Source organism: Apodemus sylvaticus, chromosome 1, assembly GCF_947179515.1.
Source record: "Apodemus sylvaticus chromosome 1, mApoSyl1.1, whole genome shotgun sequence".
Taxonomy (NCBI): Eukaryota; Metazoa; Chordata; class Mammalia; order Rodentia; family Muridae; genus Apodemus; species Apodemus sylvaticus.
In genome coordinates, this window is record NC_067472.1 from 24,460,464 (window position 1) to 24,481,107 (window position 20,644).

Here is a 20,644-nt window from a genome sequence, read left to right on the forward strand (position 1 = left end):
TGGATCAACTGGAGATCTGATCTGCATGTCTGCATGCAGAAAAATGCAAATCAACCCATTCTTATCTCCTTGTACAAAGCTCAAGTCCAAATGAATCAAGGATCTACACATAAAACCAGACACACTGAAGATTATAGAGGAGAAAGTGGGGGACGAATTTTGAACACATGGGCACAGGGGAAAAGTTCCTGAACAGAACGCCAATGCCTTATGCTCTAAGAACAAGAATCGACAAAAGGGACCTCATAAAACTGCAAAGTTTCTGTAAGGCAAAAAATACAATCAATAGGACAAAACGGCAACCAACAAATTGGGAAAAGATCCCTACATCCGGTAGAGGGCTAATATCCAATGTATACAAAGAACTCAAGAAGTTAGTCTCCAGAGTCAAATAACCCTATTAAAAAAAGGGCACAGAGCTAAACAGGGAATTCTCAACTGAGGAAACTTGAATGGCTCTAAAGCACCTAAAGAAATGTTCAGCATCCTTAGTTATCAGGGAAATGCAAATCAAAACAACACTGAGATTCCACCTTACACCAGTCAGAATGGCTAAGATGAAAAACTCAGGGGATAGCAGATGGTGGAGAAGATGTGGAGAAAAAGGAACACTTCTCCATTGTTAGTGGGATTGCAAGCTGGTAAAACCACTCTGGAAATCAGTTTGGTGATTCCTTAGAAAATTAGACATGGCACTACCTGCGGACCCAGCTATACCACTCCTTGGATTATACCCAGAAGATGCTCCTACATGTAATAAGGACACATGCTCCACTATGTTCATAGTTGCCTTATTTATAATAGCCAGAAGATAGAAAGAACCCAGATGTCCCTCAACAGAGGAATGGATACAGAAACTGGTATATATACACAATGGAGTACTATTCAGCTATTAAAAACAATGAATTCATGAAATTCTTAGGCAAATGGATGGAACTAGAAAGTGTCATCCTGAGCGAGGAAACCCAATCACAAAAGTACACACATGGTATGCACTCACTAATAAGCAGATGTTAGCCCAAAAGTTCAAAGTTACAATTCACCAAGCTCAAGAAGGAGGACTTAAATGAGGGTGCTCTTGTTCCTCTAATAAAGGGAACAAAATACTCACAGGAGCAATAAGAGAGACAATGTGTGGAACAGAGACTGAAGTAAAGGCCACCCAGAGACTGCCCTATCTAGGAATTCATCCTATAAACAATCAAAAAAAAACCCAACACTACTATGGACGACAAGAAGTGTATACCAAAAGGAGCATGCCATGGTTGTCTCCGGAGGGGCCCTGCCAGAGCCTTACAAATACAGAGGCAGATGCTAGCAACCAACTGTTGGACTGGGCATGGGGTCCCCAATGGAGGAGCTGGAGGATGGTCCAGAGGAGCTTAAGGGGTTTACAGTCCCATGGAAAAAACAATGATTTCAGCCACCCAGACGCCCCAAGACTCCCAGGGACTGAACTATCAACCAAGGGGCATACATGGTTCCAGCCAAAAATGTGGCAGAGGAAGGCCTTGTTGGGCATCAGTGGGAGAAATGGTGCTTAGTCAGGTAAAAGCTCAACAGAGGCCCCAGCAAAGGGAAACTGGGGGTGGGGGGTGAGGGGTAGGGGGTGGGGGGTGGGAGTGGGCAGGGGAAGGGATGAGGGGGAGGGGTTGAGTGTCTTAGGCAAAGGGGAAATTGGAAAAGGTTTTACCACTGGCAATGTAAGTGAAGACAATATTCAATAAAAAAAGAAAAAAAAAAGAAAATTATGAGCCAATTTGACAGCATATGCCATCACAACACTCTGGAAACTGAGGCAAGGAGATCATCATGAGTTTTGGTCAGCCTGAAAGACATCACAATTCCTATTTCAAAAGAAAACTAGCCAAAAGAAGAAGGAAGAGACGGAGGAGGAGGAGAAGGAGAAGGAGAGAAAGAAAGGAAAGAAAGAAAGAAGAAAGAAAAAGAAAGAAGGAAGGAAAGAAAGAAAGAACGAAAACAAAAAAAATTTTAAAAAACTACTTTGGAAGTCATAACCAGCTTTTTCTTGTACAAGATTGTTCTATATTATAATATAAAATGAAGCCAGTAAATGAACTCTAAAAATATGACAGTTAAGAAAGGCTATTCCCAGCCAGGCGGTGGTGGCGCACGCCTGTAATCCCAGCACTCTGGGAGGCAGAGGCAGGCAGATTTCTCAGTTTAAGGCCAGCCTGGTCTACAGAGTGAGTTCTAGGACAGCCAGGGCTATACAGAGAAACTCTGTCTCAAAAAACCAAATTGAAAGAAAGAAAAGAAAGAGAGAGAGAGAGAGAGAGAGAGAGAGAGAAAGGGAGGGAGGGAGGGAGGGAGGGAGGGAGGGAGGGAGGGAGGGAGGGAAGGAGGGAGGGAAGGAGGGAGGAAGGAAGGAAGGAAGGAAGGAAGGAAGGAAGGAAGGAAGGAAGGAAGGAAGGAAGGAAGGCAGGCAGGCAGGCAGGCTATTCCCCCAGGTGCTGCTTTCTCTCAAAGGGCTTACCTCAAGATTGAGAGATGCAGGGGAAATGGTCGCAATTATAGATGTTCTTGTACGTCCCCCAAGAGAATCTTGCAGGATTCTAGTTAGTTTAGATTCTCGATAAGGAATATGAGGTGTTCTTTCCACAAGAGCAGTAATAACTCTTCCCAGAGTCAGGAGGGACTGGTTAATATTTCCAGCTTCCCGGGCCCTTTTGTCAACAGCTCCAGAACGCCCAATATTTTCACTTCCTGCAAGATCAACCTTTAATTTAAAAAAAAAGAAAAATAAGAAAGAAAAGTCAAATTTGGATATGTTAAAATTTGGATTCAAATATTTGTATTCTTTTATATATTTTATACTATATAATGTTCTAAATTGTAGCAAAATACATTTTCCACAACAAATTCCTTCTCCCATTTCAAAGCAAATTGATGAAGTAACTATAAAAATACTGTCCACAAGTGAGGATTTCAGCTTCTCTAGGAAGTAATCAAGAACAGCACAGTGGCAGCAGGCAGGATGCTTACCAAATTCAACTTTCCAATTTTAAGAAGCTCTTCTCCGTCAATTGTTTCTTTCATGTGTATCGTAACAGAAAACACTGAGTGTGAACGACTAGAAAACAAGATAAAGTTGTCTACTCATTACAATGGAAACATTAGTTGTTCCCTATCAAATACTGAAAGCAGGATGGGAAGCTCTGAATGCAACTGGGAGGGCCAAGACACCATCAATCAGAAAACAGAACTTAGAAAGACAAAATTCTCCCTGTTTCCTACAATACTGACCCTATCAAAGAAGCTATCAAAACTACCCTAGAACTTTTGCAGTTCCTGGGTTCCATCCCCAGCAAAACACACACACACACACACACACAGAATTTTCAGGCAAATCTGAAGAGTGTTTCAGAGCAGATGACTCCCAACCAGAAGAACATCAATGTGTTTATTAATGTCATTAGCATTAGAGACTATGGTAATTTTGTATGGTCTTCTTTGTACTTTTAAAAATTATTTTATGTTAATTATAGAAAAGGGAAGGTGCAAACTATATACCTGAGTTCTATTTTCTTATGTTTTTCTATTATTATCCACTGATTTAACATTAAGAAGCATTATGTGTGGATTGAGCCTGTGCACAGTAAGGGTAGGGCACATTCTATGTATGTGGAGCTGGTTCTTTCCTTCTACCTTTATATGGCTGGGTTCTAGGGCTCAAACTCAGATAGCCCAATTTGCAGGACAAGTACCTTAAGAGACCATAGATCAACAGCTAGCTCTACCCACGAGTTTCTAGCTCAAGATTGTGGGATTAATGCAATTAAGCATAAATATCACCGGGCGGTGGTGGCACATGCCTTTAATCCCAGCACTTGGGAGGCAGAGGCAGGTGGATTTCTGAGTTCAAGACCAGCCTGTTCTACAGAGTGAGTTCCAGGACAGCCAGAGCTATAAAGAGAAACCCTGTCTCAAAACAAACAAACAAACAAAAACAACAAAAAGCATAAATATCAACTGACTTGGGAAAACTGAGATGTTTGTTTAGCTGGGCAGTGGTGGCCCATGCCTTTAATCCCAGCACTTAGGAGGCAGAGGCAGGTAGATTTCTGAGTTCGAGGCCAGCCAGGTCTAAAGAGTGAGTTCCAGGACAGCCAGGGCTATACAGAGAAACCCTATCTGGGGGATGGGGTGGGGGCATAGTTTTGTTCAACTCTTTGGTTTGGTTTATGGATGGTTTTGAGACTTAGTCTTACTATGTAGCCTTGAGTGGCCTGGAATTCCACCTGCCTGGCCTCCTAAGTGCAGTGATTAAGGCGTGTGCCACCACACCTTGCTTTGGTTTGGTTTTTGAGTCAACAGGTTAGAGATAATAAGAAAATGTTGGGCTTGTATAGCCCAAGCTGGCCCAGTTACACATACAGGGCTTATCTTCAACTCAGGATCATTTCCCCGGCCTCCCAAATGTGGGAATTTCACATGAGAACCACCACACCACACTCAGCAGACGATCATTTGAAAAGGAATGTCTTTAGAACATTAATACTTCTGCACTAGTTTAACTTATCGCTGTTATCCTCTCAACAATCTTCCAGTATTGCCAGCCTCTTTATGAACCTGGTGCCAAGCACCAAGGACTCCCCTTATAGCACCACACCTACTCTGTGACCCAATTCCCTGACTCATCCTAAGTTGCTGCCTCCAAAGTTTTAGTAAAAGGAAAAGGGAGCACAGGAAACAATGGCTTCTCACCTAGAGTAAGCGTTCATCAAGGTGGCTGCGGTCGTCCTTTTCGCTGCGCCCTTCTCTAAGATCTGGTAGACTTCATCTTTATTGTGTACGGTAATTTCCTCTAAGCCCTTGATTATCACTCCTCTCTAATCAAATATCAAAGAACATCTATTACTTTATTAAGAAAAGGACACTGACTTTTAAAAGACTTGTACAGTGAAATGTGGAACCTTTCCTTCTCAAACCCTGAGTTACCTTGTTCCGGGGATCATCGAACAACTGCAGCCTTTCAGAAACATCGGAAGACGAATTAAGAAGATCAAAAAGCTCCTCGTTATAGATCTCCAATAGGGACACTTTAACTGAAAACTCAGTGCCATTATCAGTAAGTTTCTCAAAAATTTGATGAAGAGTACGTGGAATTATACCAGCCAAAGGATCCTGAAATTATATTAATAAGAATTAAAATAAACTCAAAATGTCATTTACTATACAGTTAAAATATGACAAAGACCTCCTGCAGAGTTGATTACTGTTTTGCAACACTGAGGACTGATCCTAAGGTCTTACACATACTAGGCAAGTCCTCTACCACTCAGCTATATCTCCCATCCCTGTTTTTCTTTGTAGAGACAGGACTCTCCCTTAAATTGCCCAGGTTGGCCTACATTTGAGATACTTTTGCCTCATACTCCAGGGTATTTGGAATGATAGAGGCACACCATCATACCTAAGTTTAGTTTATTTAAGGTTTACTATATAGCCTAGCCTGGGCTCTAATTTGCAATTCTCCTAACTCAGGCACCCTAGTAGTAGCATCCAGTCACAAGCCGTTACACCTGGCTTATAGTATATTTCAATAAGAGCCAGTTAACCCTTCCCATCCAGCTGTTCTACATTCCACCAATCACAAAAAATACTTGAAAAAAATTATATCTGAGGGATGGAGAGATGACTCAGCATTTAAGAACACTGACTGCTCTTCCAGAGGTTCAATTCCCAGCAGCCACCAACTATCTGTAATGAGGTCTGATGCCCTTCTCCGACAGGCAGACAAACATGCAGATAGAGCCCTCACATACATAGCAAAGCTGGGTGTGGTGGATGTATCCAGCAGTTAGGAGAAAAGGTCAGCTCAAGGTCAGCCTCAGCTAGACAACAAGCTTAAGACCAGCCAGAGAGGGCCAGTCTCAGAACAAACAACTCTGCCCCTGTCCTAAATAGAGTATAGCTATTATTTACATAGTACTTGCATTTTAGTAGGTATAGCAAGTAATCTATGGATGATTTAAGCTATGGGAAAATATGTATTTAACTTATAAGTACAAACTTATTAAATATATATTTAAATTATACGTACAAACATGTATCATCTGATAAAAGACTTTTGAGCATCCTCACACTTTGGTGTGTGTGTGTGTGTGTGGAGGAGGAGACACAGAGACACCTATGGCAAGGCAAATTTAAAACTAAAACCTAATTAACTAATCAAGTCATATTGGTCTAATTTATAGTCAACCATAATCTAAAATATTAAATGGAAAAATACTGAAAAACCAGAGAAACCCTGTCTGGAAAAACTAAAAAAAAAAAAAAAAAAAAAAAAAAAAAACTGAAAAACAGCTGTTAAATTTAAATTTAAAAATTGGGCATCGTTCTAAGTAGCATGATAAAGTAATACACAATTGTAGAGAGGATCACACCTGTCAATTAAAACACCTATGTCCAATGAGGTGAAACAGGAGATGGGACACGAGCAGGAAGAGAGAGGATTCTGGGAAATATTGAGAGAACAAAAAGAGAGGAAGGGAGAGACTCTGAGGAAGATGCTGAGGAGACTTCAAAGAAGTGGGCCAGGACTTAAGGAGAAGTAACTAACATGTGGAAGACATAGAATAGTTTGAATGGGTTAAGTAAGCTACGAGCTAATCAGGGATGAACCAAAGCTTATCACCTAGGCATTTAATAATAATTACTCTCAGAGTTGTCATTTTCTGAGCAGGAGCAGGAGCTCGGAGGAAAAACAGATTTAACTTTTTTACACAGCATCCTGCCAGGGATGTGAATCGTCCCCGATTCTATGCATCTATACTCTCTATGCTTCCTGCCTATTAGCCACTTGGTAGCACTATTGGCTATAATATCTGTTGTTCTGATAGGACAATGCTAAAGATTTGAGTAACTCTTATTTCAAATTATCCTAGTTTAAGGAGCCTGAGATACAACAAATATTACATGCCCAAGGGCAATATATAGTGAGTTCCAGTCCAGCCTGGGTTACAGTATAAGATCTTGTCTCAAAAATAATATCGCGGGGCTGGAGAGATGGCTCAGCGGGTAAGAACACTAAGTGCTCTTCCGAAGGTCCTGAGTTCAAATCCCAGCAACCACATGGTGGCTCACAACCATCCGTAATGAAATCAGATGCCCTCTTCTGGTGTGTCTGAAGACAGCTACAGTGTACTTACATATAACAATAAATAAAATAAATCTTAAAATAATAATAATAATAATAATAATAATAATAATAATAATATCGTCAGGCGGTGGTGGTGCACGCCTTTAATCCTAGCACTTGGGAGGCAGAGGTAGGCAGATTTCTGAGTTCAAGGCCAGCCTGGTCTACAGAGTGAGTTCCAGGACAGCCAGAGGTACACAGAGAAACCCTGTTTCGGAAAAAAAAAAAAACCCAAAATAGAAAAAAAAAATTATGTTCATCAACAATAATAATTTTTAAACTATGACCTAAAGCACAATAGCAGTGGTGTGGTTCTGGCAATTTGAGGATAACAAAGAGACAAATATAAAGTGTTTTGTTTAAGTGACAAAGTAAAAGTATAATAAAATTTTAAGACAGAGAAACCATATTTGAATAACATACTATAGTATATTGCTACAATTCTTATATTATTAGTTATTATTGATAAAATTTTATTGTACTTAATTTACAAATTAGATGTTATATGTAAGAAAGAACATAATGTCTGCACTGTTTACTATTTCTGGTACCTGCTATGAGTCTTGACATAATCATTAATCATAAACATTAATCATTTCCCTACAGATGAAACAGGGTGATAGGGGAGAGACTGCACTCTGCTCCTGCTCTTCTGGAGTCTAAGAAGATCCTCTCTTTTTGTCACTTAACTGTACTGTACATTTTGGTCTTCTCTCTCCCAGTGAGACCATATATTTCTGACACAACAGTAACTTCACTAATCTACTCCTTACTGTTCTTTAGCACAATAAAGAACCAAGGTTCAGGGTTGGTACAGTTCTCTAATCTTCTGCATTTCAACACAGGTCCATCAACAAATTTCAGTTGGCTAAATTTTTGCTACAACTGAGATAAAAGGACATCATAAGCAATAAATACCTCCTCCCAGGTATATGCTTCATTAGGTGACCTTTCACCTTCCATTGTAAAAGTTTTTCCAGTGCCAGTCTGGCCATATCTATGAAAAATTTCAAAAAAATAGTATTAAGTCAAAATCAAAGACACATATCTAAACTTCTGAACTTGAGAAGTTGCTTTGCTTACGCGAAGATCGTGCAATTATAGCCCATAATAACTTCATCTAGAATTGGACACACAACACTTCGGTAAACATCAATTTGTTTTGTAGATGCTCCAAACACCTATTTTTAAAAGAAGAAAGAAAGAAAGCTCTGAAACCACATCATTCATGTTAATAACTCGCCTATTAGAAACCAGCTCATCAAACTTGACAATGAAGCTCAGAAGCATGCATTTTCCATAGAATCACTTTACGTTAGTGAATAATCGAAGAAAAGAAGAAGATAAGCACCATATCAAACGTGTATGTTTTCCTTGAGGTCTTGTCGGTCAGGCCTGCAGTTCGCACACTAACTTCTTTACGCGCATGATCACATTCTACCACTGAGTGGGCATTAGCTTTCCGCTCTGCCAAATTAAATGGTCTGTAAAAGGAAATACACACAATTAGAGACTTTCAGTTAAGTAAAGTTAAATAATAACACTTTCCTTTGCCAGGCAGTGGTGGTGCATGCCTTTAGTCCCAGCACTTGGGAGGCAGAGGCGGGTGGGTTTCTGAATTTGAGGTCAGCCTGGTCTACAGAATGAGTTCCAGGACAGCCAGGAATACACATAGGAACCCTGTCTTAAAACAAACAAACAAACAAACAAACAAAAGGAGCACTGACTGCTCTTCTGAAGGTCCTGAGTTCAAATCCCAGCAATCACATGGTGGCTCCCAAGCATCTGTAACGAGATCTGATGCCCTCTTCTGGTGTGTCTGAAGACAGCTACAGTGCACTTACACATATAATAAATAAATCTTAAAAGGGGGTGGGGAGAAAAGGGTTCTTTCTTAAATCTTTTTTATTTTTATTTTTTTTTCAGGCTTTCCTGAAAACCATAAGACTTTTTTTTTTCTTTTTTTTTGGTTTTTCCGAGACAGGGTTTCTCGGAAACAGACAGGTAGCCTGGCTAAAAGGGTTATTTTTTGAGCTAAGGATGAAGCTCAGTAGGCACATGTGCACTTGTCTCAAAACAAAACTCAGGAACTCATCTTCACAACACTCTTCTACCCATAAGCCTCAAAGAAGATCCGCATGAATTCCTATCAAGAACTAGGATCCAGCTGCCCCCCCCCCAACCCCCATGCCTGTAATCCCAGCACTCTGGGAGGCAGAGGCAGGCAGATTTCTGAGTTTGAGGCCAGCCTTGTCTACAGAGTGAGTTCCAGGACAGCCAGGGCTATACAGAGAATCCCTGTCTGGAAAAAAACAAATCAAAAAAAAAAAAAAAAAAAAACCCAAGAACTACAATCCACAGAGTAGAATCCATAAAATACTTACATACTTAACACACAATTGAGCCAAAGGGAACAGTCTGAGTTATTTACCCCACTGAGTATGCACATTATGTATGGAAGGTCTAAACAGAAAACCTCTCTCCCTCAAGATGATATTTAAGGTGCATACCTCAACCTTCCTTCCCAACCCCATTCACTAGCATATAACTGAGTGGTCAGAAGAACAAATTTGTGATCTTGGGAAATTTAACTTCTGGGTAATAGTAATGCCACCATTTTGCCACTATACTGAAGCCTAGAAGAATGCATATTACTCATAGGAATATACAACATTATTGAGAATTCACTAAAATCCAAGTTAAAACCAAAATATATTGAGGTAATCTACAAGTATAAAGCAAAACAGATTTACTTTCCAAAGACTAAAGCTTTTCCAATTATTCTATGATTCCCAGCATCTGTTACTTTCTAGCATCAACATGAGATTAAGCTCCTGAATGAATGATGTTCAAATTGTTAGGACAGAGTAATAAATTTATACAGATCACATATTGCTAAAAATTATGAAAACTCATGCCATTAAACCCAGCATTCAGGAGGCAGAGGCAGAGGCAGGAGTCTGTGAATTATAAGCCAGCATGTCTACATAGCAAGGTATAGGCCATCCAGGAAGGAAAACAGAGTTTTGAAAACTCTTAAGAGATATTTTGGAGAGTGTGAGTGTACTAGAAAAAATACTTCCAAACTACTATTTTCCTACCCCAATTTCTCTACCTAGAATTGCAAGGTTCTTGCTGATTCCCAACTCCACCAATTTGGGCCTCAATTCATATGTATAAAATTTCAAGCCAAAATGGTAAGAGGTAGACTAACGGTCTTTAAATGTTTTTTTTGTAAAGCCTGTGTCATTACACAAATATTCAATCATGTACTTACTATATGATAGATAGTAAAGATACCCTAGTGAACAAATCAAAACTCAAAAACCTAGAGCTAGAAAGACAGCAGTGAAGAGTGAAGAGCCCATACTGTACCCAATCACCTGCAGCTCCAGCTCCAGGGGATCCTACAACATCCTCTGAACTCCAGGGACACCCAAACTCCTACCCACTTATATACATGCATACATACACATATACACACACACACACACACACCACACCCTGTAGCACATGATTGCGGGCACTGACATACACATCATATAAGATTTAAAATTAACATGTAAAAATCAGTTGCACTAACACAGCCTAGCAAGAGTCTAGAAAGAAAATTACAAAAGTAATTCAATTTAAAATAACATCAGGAATTAAATTAATATGGGCAGTGGTGGTGCACGCCTTTAATCCCAGCACTTGGGAGGCAGAGACAGGCAGATTTCTGAGTTCTGAGGCCAGCCTAGTCTACAGAGTGAGTTCCAGGACAGCCAAGGCTATGCAGAGAAACTCTGTCTCGGAAAAAAAACAAAAAACAAAACAAAAAAAGAAATTAATAAATTAATTTAGTCACATAGTTTAAAAGATTTGTTAAATGGAAATTATAAACTATTACTGAAGCCAGTTATGGTAAATCCCAACACTTGGGAGGCTAAGGCAGGAAAAAAACCTGGGCCTGTTTCAAAAATACCAAAACCAAAAAACTAAAAACAAACAAACATGAAAACAAAAAACAAAAAACAAAAAAACAAAACAAAACAACAACAACAACAAAACTTCAGAACTCACGAGTCTTGATTTTAAAATTTATTCTAAAGGTGTAAGCAGTCAAAACTATACAGGACTGGCACAGACACAGACCAGTGGAATCGAGTGCTCATAAATAAACCCTCTCCTATATGGGCAAATGATTTTAGACAAATGAGCCAAAACCGTTGAGCAGTCTTTGTAACAGGGTGACAGATAAACTGGGTATCCCACACACTGAAGCCAGGGGCTCACCTACCATCGCATAGAGTGGACCAGAAGCCTGTACCTAAGACCTGACACCGTAAAACTTAAGAGAAATACAGAAGAAAAAGCCTGGCGACTTTGGCTTTAGCAATGATTCCTTGGGTAAGACACCAAAGGCACAGCAACAGCATCAAAACCAAGCAATGGTGACTCTCACATGTATCACCATAGCTCAGGGGCCGCCACAGGAGCACTGACTGCACTGACTTCAAGCCTGGACGCAGAGGAGTGGGAGACCAGGCAGAAAGCTACATAGAGAGACCCTGCCACCAAACACAAACCTACATACAACAGCCACATACAACAGCCTAAGAAAGCCTCACTTATTGCTTATTAAAGCTTAATGAGACTGGTTGCAGGAACACTACATGACAGTGAAAAGACTAACCAGACAAGAAAAAGAAAAACCTATGCCAAAACTATTGTACGTAACAGACACGTGTAACTGTTTTTCACTGGTAAAAAAAATGTTAAAAAAAATTCTTAAGGCAAGCCTTGAAATGTAGGAGGACAATATGGACACAGGAGATGTTTTTTTTTCTTAATTTGAAGGATAAATAAAAGCACAAGTTACAAAGGTGCCTCTGACTCCCTAGTGCTGGTATTCTTTTATGTCTCAAATATTTTGTAAGTAACAAAGGAAATAATAGCACACGGAAAATACAATACTGCCTAATAATAATGATAATAATAATACTGCAATATAACTGTAAAAAAAAGTGCATTTGTTGGGTTAGAGCTTAGGTTAAGAACACTTCTTGTTCTTGTAGAGAACTGGAGTTATTTCTAGTCCCCACACCTGGTGGCGGTTCACAACCACCTGTAACTCTAGATTCTAGAGGTGATGCTTTTCAGCTCTCCACAGACACTCACATATGTATGCAAATACCCACACATGTACACATTATTAAAAACAAATTTTGGGGCTGGAGAGATGGCTCAACAGTTAAGAGCACTGACTGCTCTTCCAAAGGTCCTGAGTTCAGTTCCCAGCAACCACATGGTAGCTCACAACCATCTGTAATGGGATCTTATACCTTCTTCTGGGGTGTCTGAGGATAGCTACAGTGTACTCATATAAAGCACACCCTTAAAAATATATATAAAAGTAAATATACACACACACACAAACATATATATGTGTGTGTGTGTGTGTTTTTTTTTTAAGGCAGAGTTTCTCTTTGTTGCCCTGGCTGTCTTGAAACTCGATCTGTAGAGCAGGCTGGCCTCGAACTCAGCGATTCTCCTGCCTCTGCCACCTGAATGCTGGGATTAGAGGTGAGGTGCCCCCCACCACTGCCTGACTAAATTCTTCTATTTATTTATTTGTTTGTTTGTTTGTTTGTTTTTACTAAATTCTTAAGTATATTTGCATTCCTGTTGATTAAAAAGAAAGTTCCAAATTAAATAACTAAATTAGGGCTGGTGAGATGGCTTGGCGGTTTAGAGCACTGACTGCTCTTCCAAAGGTCCTGAGTTCAAATCCCAGCAACCACATGAGATCTGACATCCCCTTCCGGTGTGTCTGAAGATAGCTACAGTGTACTTACATATAACAACAAATAAATCTTTTTAATTAATTAATTAAAGCTCCAGGGTGCAGCAATTTAAGCGTGTCTGGCTAGACTAGAGGTTGCTGCCACACCCCCTCTCTGACACCTAGTTTAAGAACTTGGATCAGGTGCCTCAAACTTGAATAGCTTATAACTCCAAAACTCAGAACTAAGGCAGGGAGTTAGTCCAAGTTTGAGGCCAGTCTCAGAAAAAACAAAAACAAAAACAAAACAAAACAAAACAAAAAAATGGCCGGGCGGTGGTGGCGCATGCCTGTAGTCCCAGCACTCTGGGAGGTGGAGGCAGGCGGATTTCTGAGTTCGAGGCCAGCCTGGTCTACAGCCTGGACTCAGAGTTCCAGTACAGCCAGGGCTATACAGAGAAACCCTGTCTCGAAAAAAAACCAAATCCAAAAAACAAAAAACCAAAACAAACAAACAAAATCCCACCAAAATGGCAGACACGGTGGTACACACTTGTCACCCAGCAATCTCAGCTAAACTACCCAGAGGCTGAGACAGTAAAGTATGCCAACATATAGCTTCAGCCCAGCCTCGGTAACATCACAAGAATTCAAAAAATTAAAAATTTTGGGTAAGTCATTTGGATGTCAGTCGGGGAGAGCTGAACCCCTACATCCTCCCTCTACTCACAACTCTTTTGGTCTATGAACAAAGGCAGATTAAAAAAAAAAAAAGAAAGAAAGAAATATGCTGCACCATAGACGTGTACCTTCATTAGCTTGGGAGCTTCATAAACCCACTTCACATCTTAACTTAAATTCAGCAATATCTACTCGGTTAGTAGAAGTGAATAAGCTATTGCATCTAGAATAAAGAACTGTTGCTCTTTCCGAAGTGGAAATAACCCCAAGGAAAGCGCCAAACTACATGCAAAGTAAGTATGAAGCATTATTCCCAAACTGACAACTCGGACGGAGTAGCAGAGGGCAATGACAGCTAAATTTTCGACATTGGCTTTTAAAAGGGAACGCACTTTTCAGCGAATTCTTTGTGAATGCAGCTTAACTTGAACCAACACCAACATCCTTTCCCCTCCGAAACAAACCCTAATTTAGAACTGAACACAGTAGCATTCTTACCGAACAAAACACGGGGAGCCCCAGAAATGGATGATTTAGATTCCTTCAGAAAGGTAAACACAGCGCTCTCCGGAACGGCGCAGGAGGGAGCCCAACAGCCAAGCCTCCGCTTCCGGGCTCGTCCCAGCCTCTCCTTACCTGCATCTCACCACCACCTGAATGTTCTTGCCCTTTTCCTCTTTCTTCTTCGAAGAAGAACTCGGCTGGGACGCCATGACGGTCGAGCCAAAACCTGCCGGCCTGGCGGTGACTCCGACAAAGTGAGAACCCGACACCGCCTCTTCTCGCCCGGTGCCGCCAAGGCCAGGAGAACCGCGACTTGCAGCTCCGCGTCCCCGAGGTCCACGCAGGCCTCTTGGCCGTGGCCACCGCCCCGCAAGATCCGGAGAGGACGAACCTCCTCTGCTCAGAAATCAGCAACGATTCGGCGCCTCAATTTTAAAAAAGGATACGACTTACGGGCCAATAGCAGAGCAGCGCGCAAGGCATCATGGGACGTCGTGTCGTCAGCGTGGCCGCAACTGGGCGTGGCCAGAGGCAGTGCAGGGCGGTGCACGCTGGCTCTTCTAGGCCGAAGTACGCTGTGCAAGCTTTCTTTGCCGCCTCTGGCGGGCTGCTGGGACCTAAGACGCCCTCGTCGCTTCGCTCGCTGCGTCCTTCCCACCCTCCGAGGCCTCTCGCTTTCCGTAGAGGTGACAAACGACTCGGAGAGGTTTGTGGAGGTGCAGTCTGGGCCGCTTAAAGTGTAGGTGGGGGCCGGGGAAACAGACTGATCCCTCCGCCTCAGTAGGTTCCCGGAGCTGCTTTTCTGTTTCACCGGATCTTAAATGCGGTTTAGCCTCTGAAGTAACTAGCGGGTACCCGGGAAGGCGTCCACGACCTCTCCAAATACCCGCCTTCCACAGTCCGGATCCCTGGTCCTCTGGGTTAAGCATAGCCAACTGTCTACTGGTAAACTACCCGCGGAGGCCGGGCGGAGTAGCAGAGGATCTCTCTGAGTTCCGGACCAGCCTGATCTACAAAGCGAGTCCACGACAGCCAGGGCTGGTTGCACAGAGAAACCCAGTCTCCAAAAACTAGCCCCAGAGACTCACTGCTATCTCAGAATATCTCACAAAGTGTGTGTTCTTTTTTCTACATTAATGTAAATATCATCTGGGTCCTTGTCTCACATTGTTTTGGGGTTTTATGAGATGTGTTTTATGTAGCTCATGCTAGCCTCAGGCTCTCTGGATGGCTGAGAATGCTTTGATCATCCTGCATCCACCTCCCCAGTGCTGAGATTACAGGCATTTACCACCATACCCATTTATACTGTACTGGGCATCAAACCCAGGGCTTCTAGCTGCTAGACCAGCACTCTACCATCTACACCCCTAGCTGGTTTTCCAGTATCTTGAACAGACATTTACATATATTTACAAAGTAAATATATCCTTGGTGCCTGAAGGAAAATATTTAACGTCTTATAGTTTGGGTTTCCTTGTAGTAAAATTATCATTATCTGATTTATCAGGTCTGCTGCATGCTAGATACACACACACACACACAAACAAGAGGTGGTACAAAGAAATTCACTTATTTACAGTCTGAGCCAGAACTACAAAGAGTAAAAGTTTTCACCTCTCTGACTTGAAGTGAAGCCCAAAAGCATATCTATATAGGTTGAGCTGTGAGATAAATTACCAAGACTGAAAGACGATGCCTTTTCCTGGGGGACAGCTCTGGACAGCAGAATTTCAGCCTGTCCCTATACCAGCATCATTCTCCTGGAAAGCATTAGGAAGCACTGAGGATCCAACCTAAGGCTTTGTGTATGCTGGGAAGGTACTATACCATTAACGGGCATTCCCAACCCTTAAACGTGATTGTGTGTGTGTGTGTGTGTGTGAAAAAAATTTTTTTTGATTTTTTTTGTTGCGACAGGGTTTCTCTGTGTAGCCCTGGCTATCCTGGAACTCACTCTGTAGACCAGGCTGGCCTCAAACTCAGAAATCCTCCTGCCTCTGCCTCCCAAGTGCTGGGATTAAAGACCAAAACAAACAAACAAACAAACAAACAAAAAAAACAAGCAGAAAAACAACAGAAGCACAAAGAGTTTAAATGTCCCCCTATGGAGCACTATCCAGTCAGACACGTGCAAATGTTCATGCTTCACCCGACCCCGCTTAGGGCTGAAATTACAGGTGTGCACAGCATGCCCACCAAGGGCCTCCACTACTGGAGAGAGCTACCAGTTGTGAGGGCTGACTATAATAAAGGATTTGTGCATATCATCTACCTATTCAGAGTAACTCTGCAATAGGAGCTACTATTTCAGTAGTTAACCCACAGGCCAAGTAAACATAATGTCTGTAGCCATAGAGCTTTAACCATCAGGAGAAAAGTTCAGTTACTTCTGACCTCAAATTCCAAGCTGTTAAACTACTGTTTGTCCCACCTAATTTTTTGGTTTGCTCAGTGCACATTTATTGACTTTCGAAATATCTCTGTTTACTTCTTACTGTAGAGCAGGCAATGCAAATGGGTTGTACCTGTTGTCCGGACCACAACATAAATGCTAATGGAGATTGTAAGAGAGACTCTCAGCCAGGCTGTGGTGGCGCATGCCTTTAATCCCAGCACTTGGGAGGCAGAGGCAAGAGGATTTCTGAGGCCAGCCTGGTCTACAGAGTGAGTTCCAGGACAGCCAGGGCTACACAGAGAAACCCTGTCTCAAAAAAAAAAAGTTTCTGGCCAGTGAGCTGAGGCAAGAAATAGGAGGCAGAACATCGGGCAAGGGGAGAGAATATTCTGGGAAATAGTCAGAGGCTTGGGAAATTCACCAGGAAACACTGAGGAGAGAGACGTAAACCAGCAGGTACCTGAACTCAGGTTATAATAAGAGCAAGTCAGAGAACAAGCCAAAGTTTATGACATACGCATTTATTTATAAATAATTAGTCTCAGAGTTGTCATTCTGGGAGCAGGGATTGGGAGGAAAAACTCAGATATATTTATTACAGGAGATATCAAGGCTCTGTGAATATGCATAAGAGTTGTTGCATTAAGCAGTGGCCATCTCTGAAATGCTATTTTACACTGCCCTTGGAGACCTCAACTCAAATGAGAACCTGAATGAAGTTAATCCACATTTCTGTCTTGAAAGTCTGCACAGGACTGGATATGGCTCAGCTGACGAGAGCTTCCTACATGCATGATGCCCTGGTAACTTAAAAACAAGGCTGCCCACCCTTACCAATTATTTTTACCATGCTAAGTGTAGTTAACATTCATATTACCCAGATAACGCCGTGGCCTGTTGATTTGTCCTGGCATTTCTCATTCAAGAGATTGAGGGGGTCATTGCTTTTAAGGTTCATTTGCTGAGCAGTGCTGGTGCATGCTTTGAATCCCAATACTGGAGGCAGAGGCAGGCAAATCTCTGAGTGTTTGCCGAGTCTAGTATAGAGTTCCAGGACAGCCAGAACTACACAGAGAAACCCTGTCTTGAAAAGTATATTTTTAGCTTAGTGGTTGTGGCGCACACCTTTAGTCCCAGCACTTGGGAGGCAGAGGCAGAGGCAGGCGGATTTCTGAGTTCGAGGCCAGCCTGGTCTACAAAGTGAGTTCCAGGACAGCCAGGGCTACACAGAGAAACCCTGTCTTGGAAAATATATATATATATTATTAAATTAATAAATATTTCAATTAAATGATCTACTCATGAAACAGGCACCCATAATCTGTATAAAAATAGTTTGGTATTTGTTTTAAAATTTCCTTCTTTTTAAATTAGTACAAAAGCTATTAGATATAATTACGGCATTTTGTTATTTTTAACACAGGGTCTGTATGTAACTCTTGCTGTCCTGGAGCTCCCTCTGTAGACTGAGCTAGCCTCAAACTCACAGAGATCCTCCTGCCTCTGCTCCTAAGTGCTGGGAATAAAAGTGTGCACCACCAAATCCTGCCCAGTTATGGCTTTGTTTCTGAGTTTTGGTCACTTCTTTGAATGTTACACTTCCCTGATCTATTTTTCTGCAATTTCATTCATTCATTTACTTTACAAAGAAAATGTCGTCCATCTTATCAGACAAAGTCTTGGTGAACGCCTGCCATTTCAGCTGGACTGGCTGGCTGGCTACCACACTCTAGGGAATCTCCGGTTTCTGCAGCCCCAGTGTTGTCCTTGGGGTGTCGCACCACACGTGGCTTTTACATCAGTGCAGGTGTTCAGAACCCAGGTCCTCCTGCTTAAGTAACAAGCACTTTATCGAGTAAGCCATTTCCCCAGCCCAAGATTTTTTTCCTTAGAGTAAAATGTAGGCAAATCAAAACATCTTAAATATTTTTAGAACATTTATAACAGCAATTTTCCTGCCTTGATGCCTCCAAACCCCTGCCAGAAGCAATCACTTCCAAGTTTTTGAAAAAAAAATTTTTTGTTGTTTTTTTTTATCTTTTTCGAGACAGGGTTTTTCTGTGTAAACCTGGCTGTCGTAGAATTCGCTCTGTAGACCAGGCTGGCCTCGGAATTAGAGATCTACCTGACTCTGCCTCCCAACCACTGGGATTAAAGGTGTTGTACCACCTCTGTCTGGCTGAAAAAAAAATTAATATTGGTATATTTCCAGCTTTGTAAGGAATTTCTGCACACTCTTTCGTTTTGTTTCATGATTATTAAATGTTGATTACTGACTTATAGACTTGAGGATTTGGACCCTGAGTTTACCAACCTTTACACTCTCTATCCAGCATACTCAATATTACTATTCTTTGTTTTTGTTTGTTTTTAATGATTTATTTATTTATTTTATGAGTACATTGTTGCTGTCTACAGACACACCAGAAGACATCAGAACCCATTAAATATGATTGTGAGCCACCATATGGTTGCTGGGAGTTGAACTCATGGCCTTTAGAAGAGCAGTCAGTGCTCTTAACCACTGAGCCATCTCTCTAGTCCCCAATATTACTATTTTTATTAAGTCGGTATTTTGCCTTTTTGAAGCTCAGTACTACATTTAGTGGGTAAGTTAGAGTTTTTACAATCATAAGTTTATATCCAAATCTGCTTTCATCTATTGGACCACACATTCAGAATCCTTTCAGCCTGGCAACTCCCTTCAGTTCTCAGAAATGCTTTTGAATAATTCATTGAACATTTCACTCATTTGCTGAGTTCTTGCTTCTGTACCTCTTACATATTAGATTTCCACTTCCCAGCACACATCACTATTAAATCTTGATATAATTTTTCAAGTTGTCTGTATATATATTTAAAATCAGTAACATCACAAATCAGTGGTTTTGCATTCTGGATTAACATAAATTAAGCATTCTTCCAAGACCTTAAAAATTGCCCTTAAGCCTCATTCCTATTTGTAAGACCTTTTAAGACTCTTGTGTAATGTCTACAATACTCTTTAGTGAACAGCTGCAGATGCCATTCTTAATTTTAAGTGTGTATTTTGTAGCTGCTAGGATCATGTTAGGGTCTCTTATGTCTGTGGGTTTGAATGTAGGTGTGAACATCAATAATGCATATGTCTGCATGCTCTTGTAAACTATGAAGAAAGCACAGTTTATTATAACTTTGTTAAAAAAAAGTAGTTTTACAGCGCTTACATAGTGCAGGAGCGCAGCTCTGCTGATCAAGTGCTCATCTAGTTTACACAGAGCTCTTGGTAACCATATCACATAAAACCAGGCCTGGTACTGTATACCCAGAATCCCACTAGGGAGGTAGAGGCAGAGTGATTAGACATTCAAGTTATCCTTCACACATAGTGAGTTCAAGGTTTGAAGCTATATGAGACCCTGTCTTTAGGGAAAAAAGTATAAAGTTTCCCAGATCCATCTTTGGAGTACTGTTTTGTGGTTTAAATAGTACAGGCTCAGTAGCAAAGGTCAGTGGAGAACAGGAAAGCGGAGGTTGCCTGTTTGGTTGCCTGGCTTCCTATCAGGCCCGGAACTGACCAGATTTTCTCCTGGAATACTTTCTATTGCTATTTCCCACATTTGTTTTTCCCTCCGCTGATCTCACAATTGTCTTTACATTGCCCTGACAATATAAATGTCATTTCCTCATAGAGACTCTCTCAAGACCCCTTGTATTCCTTTCTCTACACAAAATAAGTTGAATTTTTATCTTATTTTGGGTTTTTTTTGTTTTGTTCTGTTTCAGTTTGTTTTGTTTTGGTTTGGTTTGGTTTGGTTTTGGTTTTTTTTAAGACAGGGTTTCCCTGTGTAGCCCTGGCTGTCCTGGAATTCACTCTGTGGACCAGGCTTGAACTTGGAAATCCACCTGCTTCTGCCTCCCAAGTGCTAGGATTAAAGGTGTACGCCACCACTGCCCAGCTATTTTTGTTTTTTTAAGATGTATTTATTTATTGTATGTATTTGAATATACTGTCACCATCTTCAGACACAACAGAAAAAGGCATCAGATCTTGTGAGTCACTATGTGGTTTGGTTATTGGGAATTGAACTCAGGACCTCTGGTAGAACAGCTAGTGCTCTTAACTGTTGAGCCATCTCTCCAGCCCATACGT

General features: G+C 41.3%; 1 protein-coding gene across 1 annotated transcript in view; it reads right to left on the bottom strand.

The window, feature by feature from the left end:
* The window catches only part of Kif11 (kinesin family member 11), a 40,252-nt gene extending 25,731 nt beyond the window's left edge, over positions 1-14,521 (bottom strand). The window contains exons 1-8 of the mRNA XM_052186650.1: positions 14,247-14,521; positions 8,517-8,649; positions 8,249-8,346; positions 8,084-8,162; positions 4,963-5,148; positions 4,729-4,853; positions 3,007-3,094; positions 2,498-2,740 (exon numbers count right to left, since the gene is read on the bottom strand). Coding sequence (XP_052042610.1) covers positions 2,498-2,740; positions 3,007-3,094; positions 4,729-4,853; positions 4,963-5,148; positions 8,084-8,162; positions 8,249-8,346; positions 8,517-8,649; positions 14,247-14,323 — 1,029 coding nt within the window. The 5' untranslated portion in view covers positions 14,324-14,521. The remainder of the gene's footprint in view (positions 1-2,497; positions 2,741-3,006; positions 3,095-4,728; positions 4,854-4,962; positions 5,149-8,083; positions 8,163-8,248; positions 8,347-8,516; positions 8,650-14,246) is intronic.
* Positions 14,522-20,644: the final 6,123 nt, after the last annotated feature.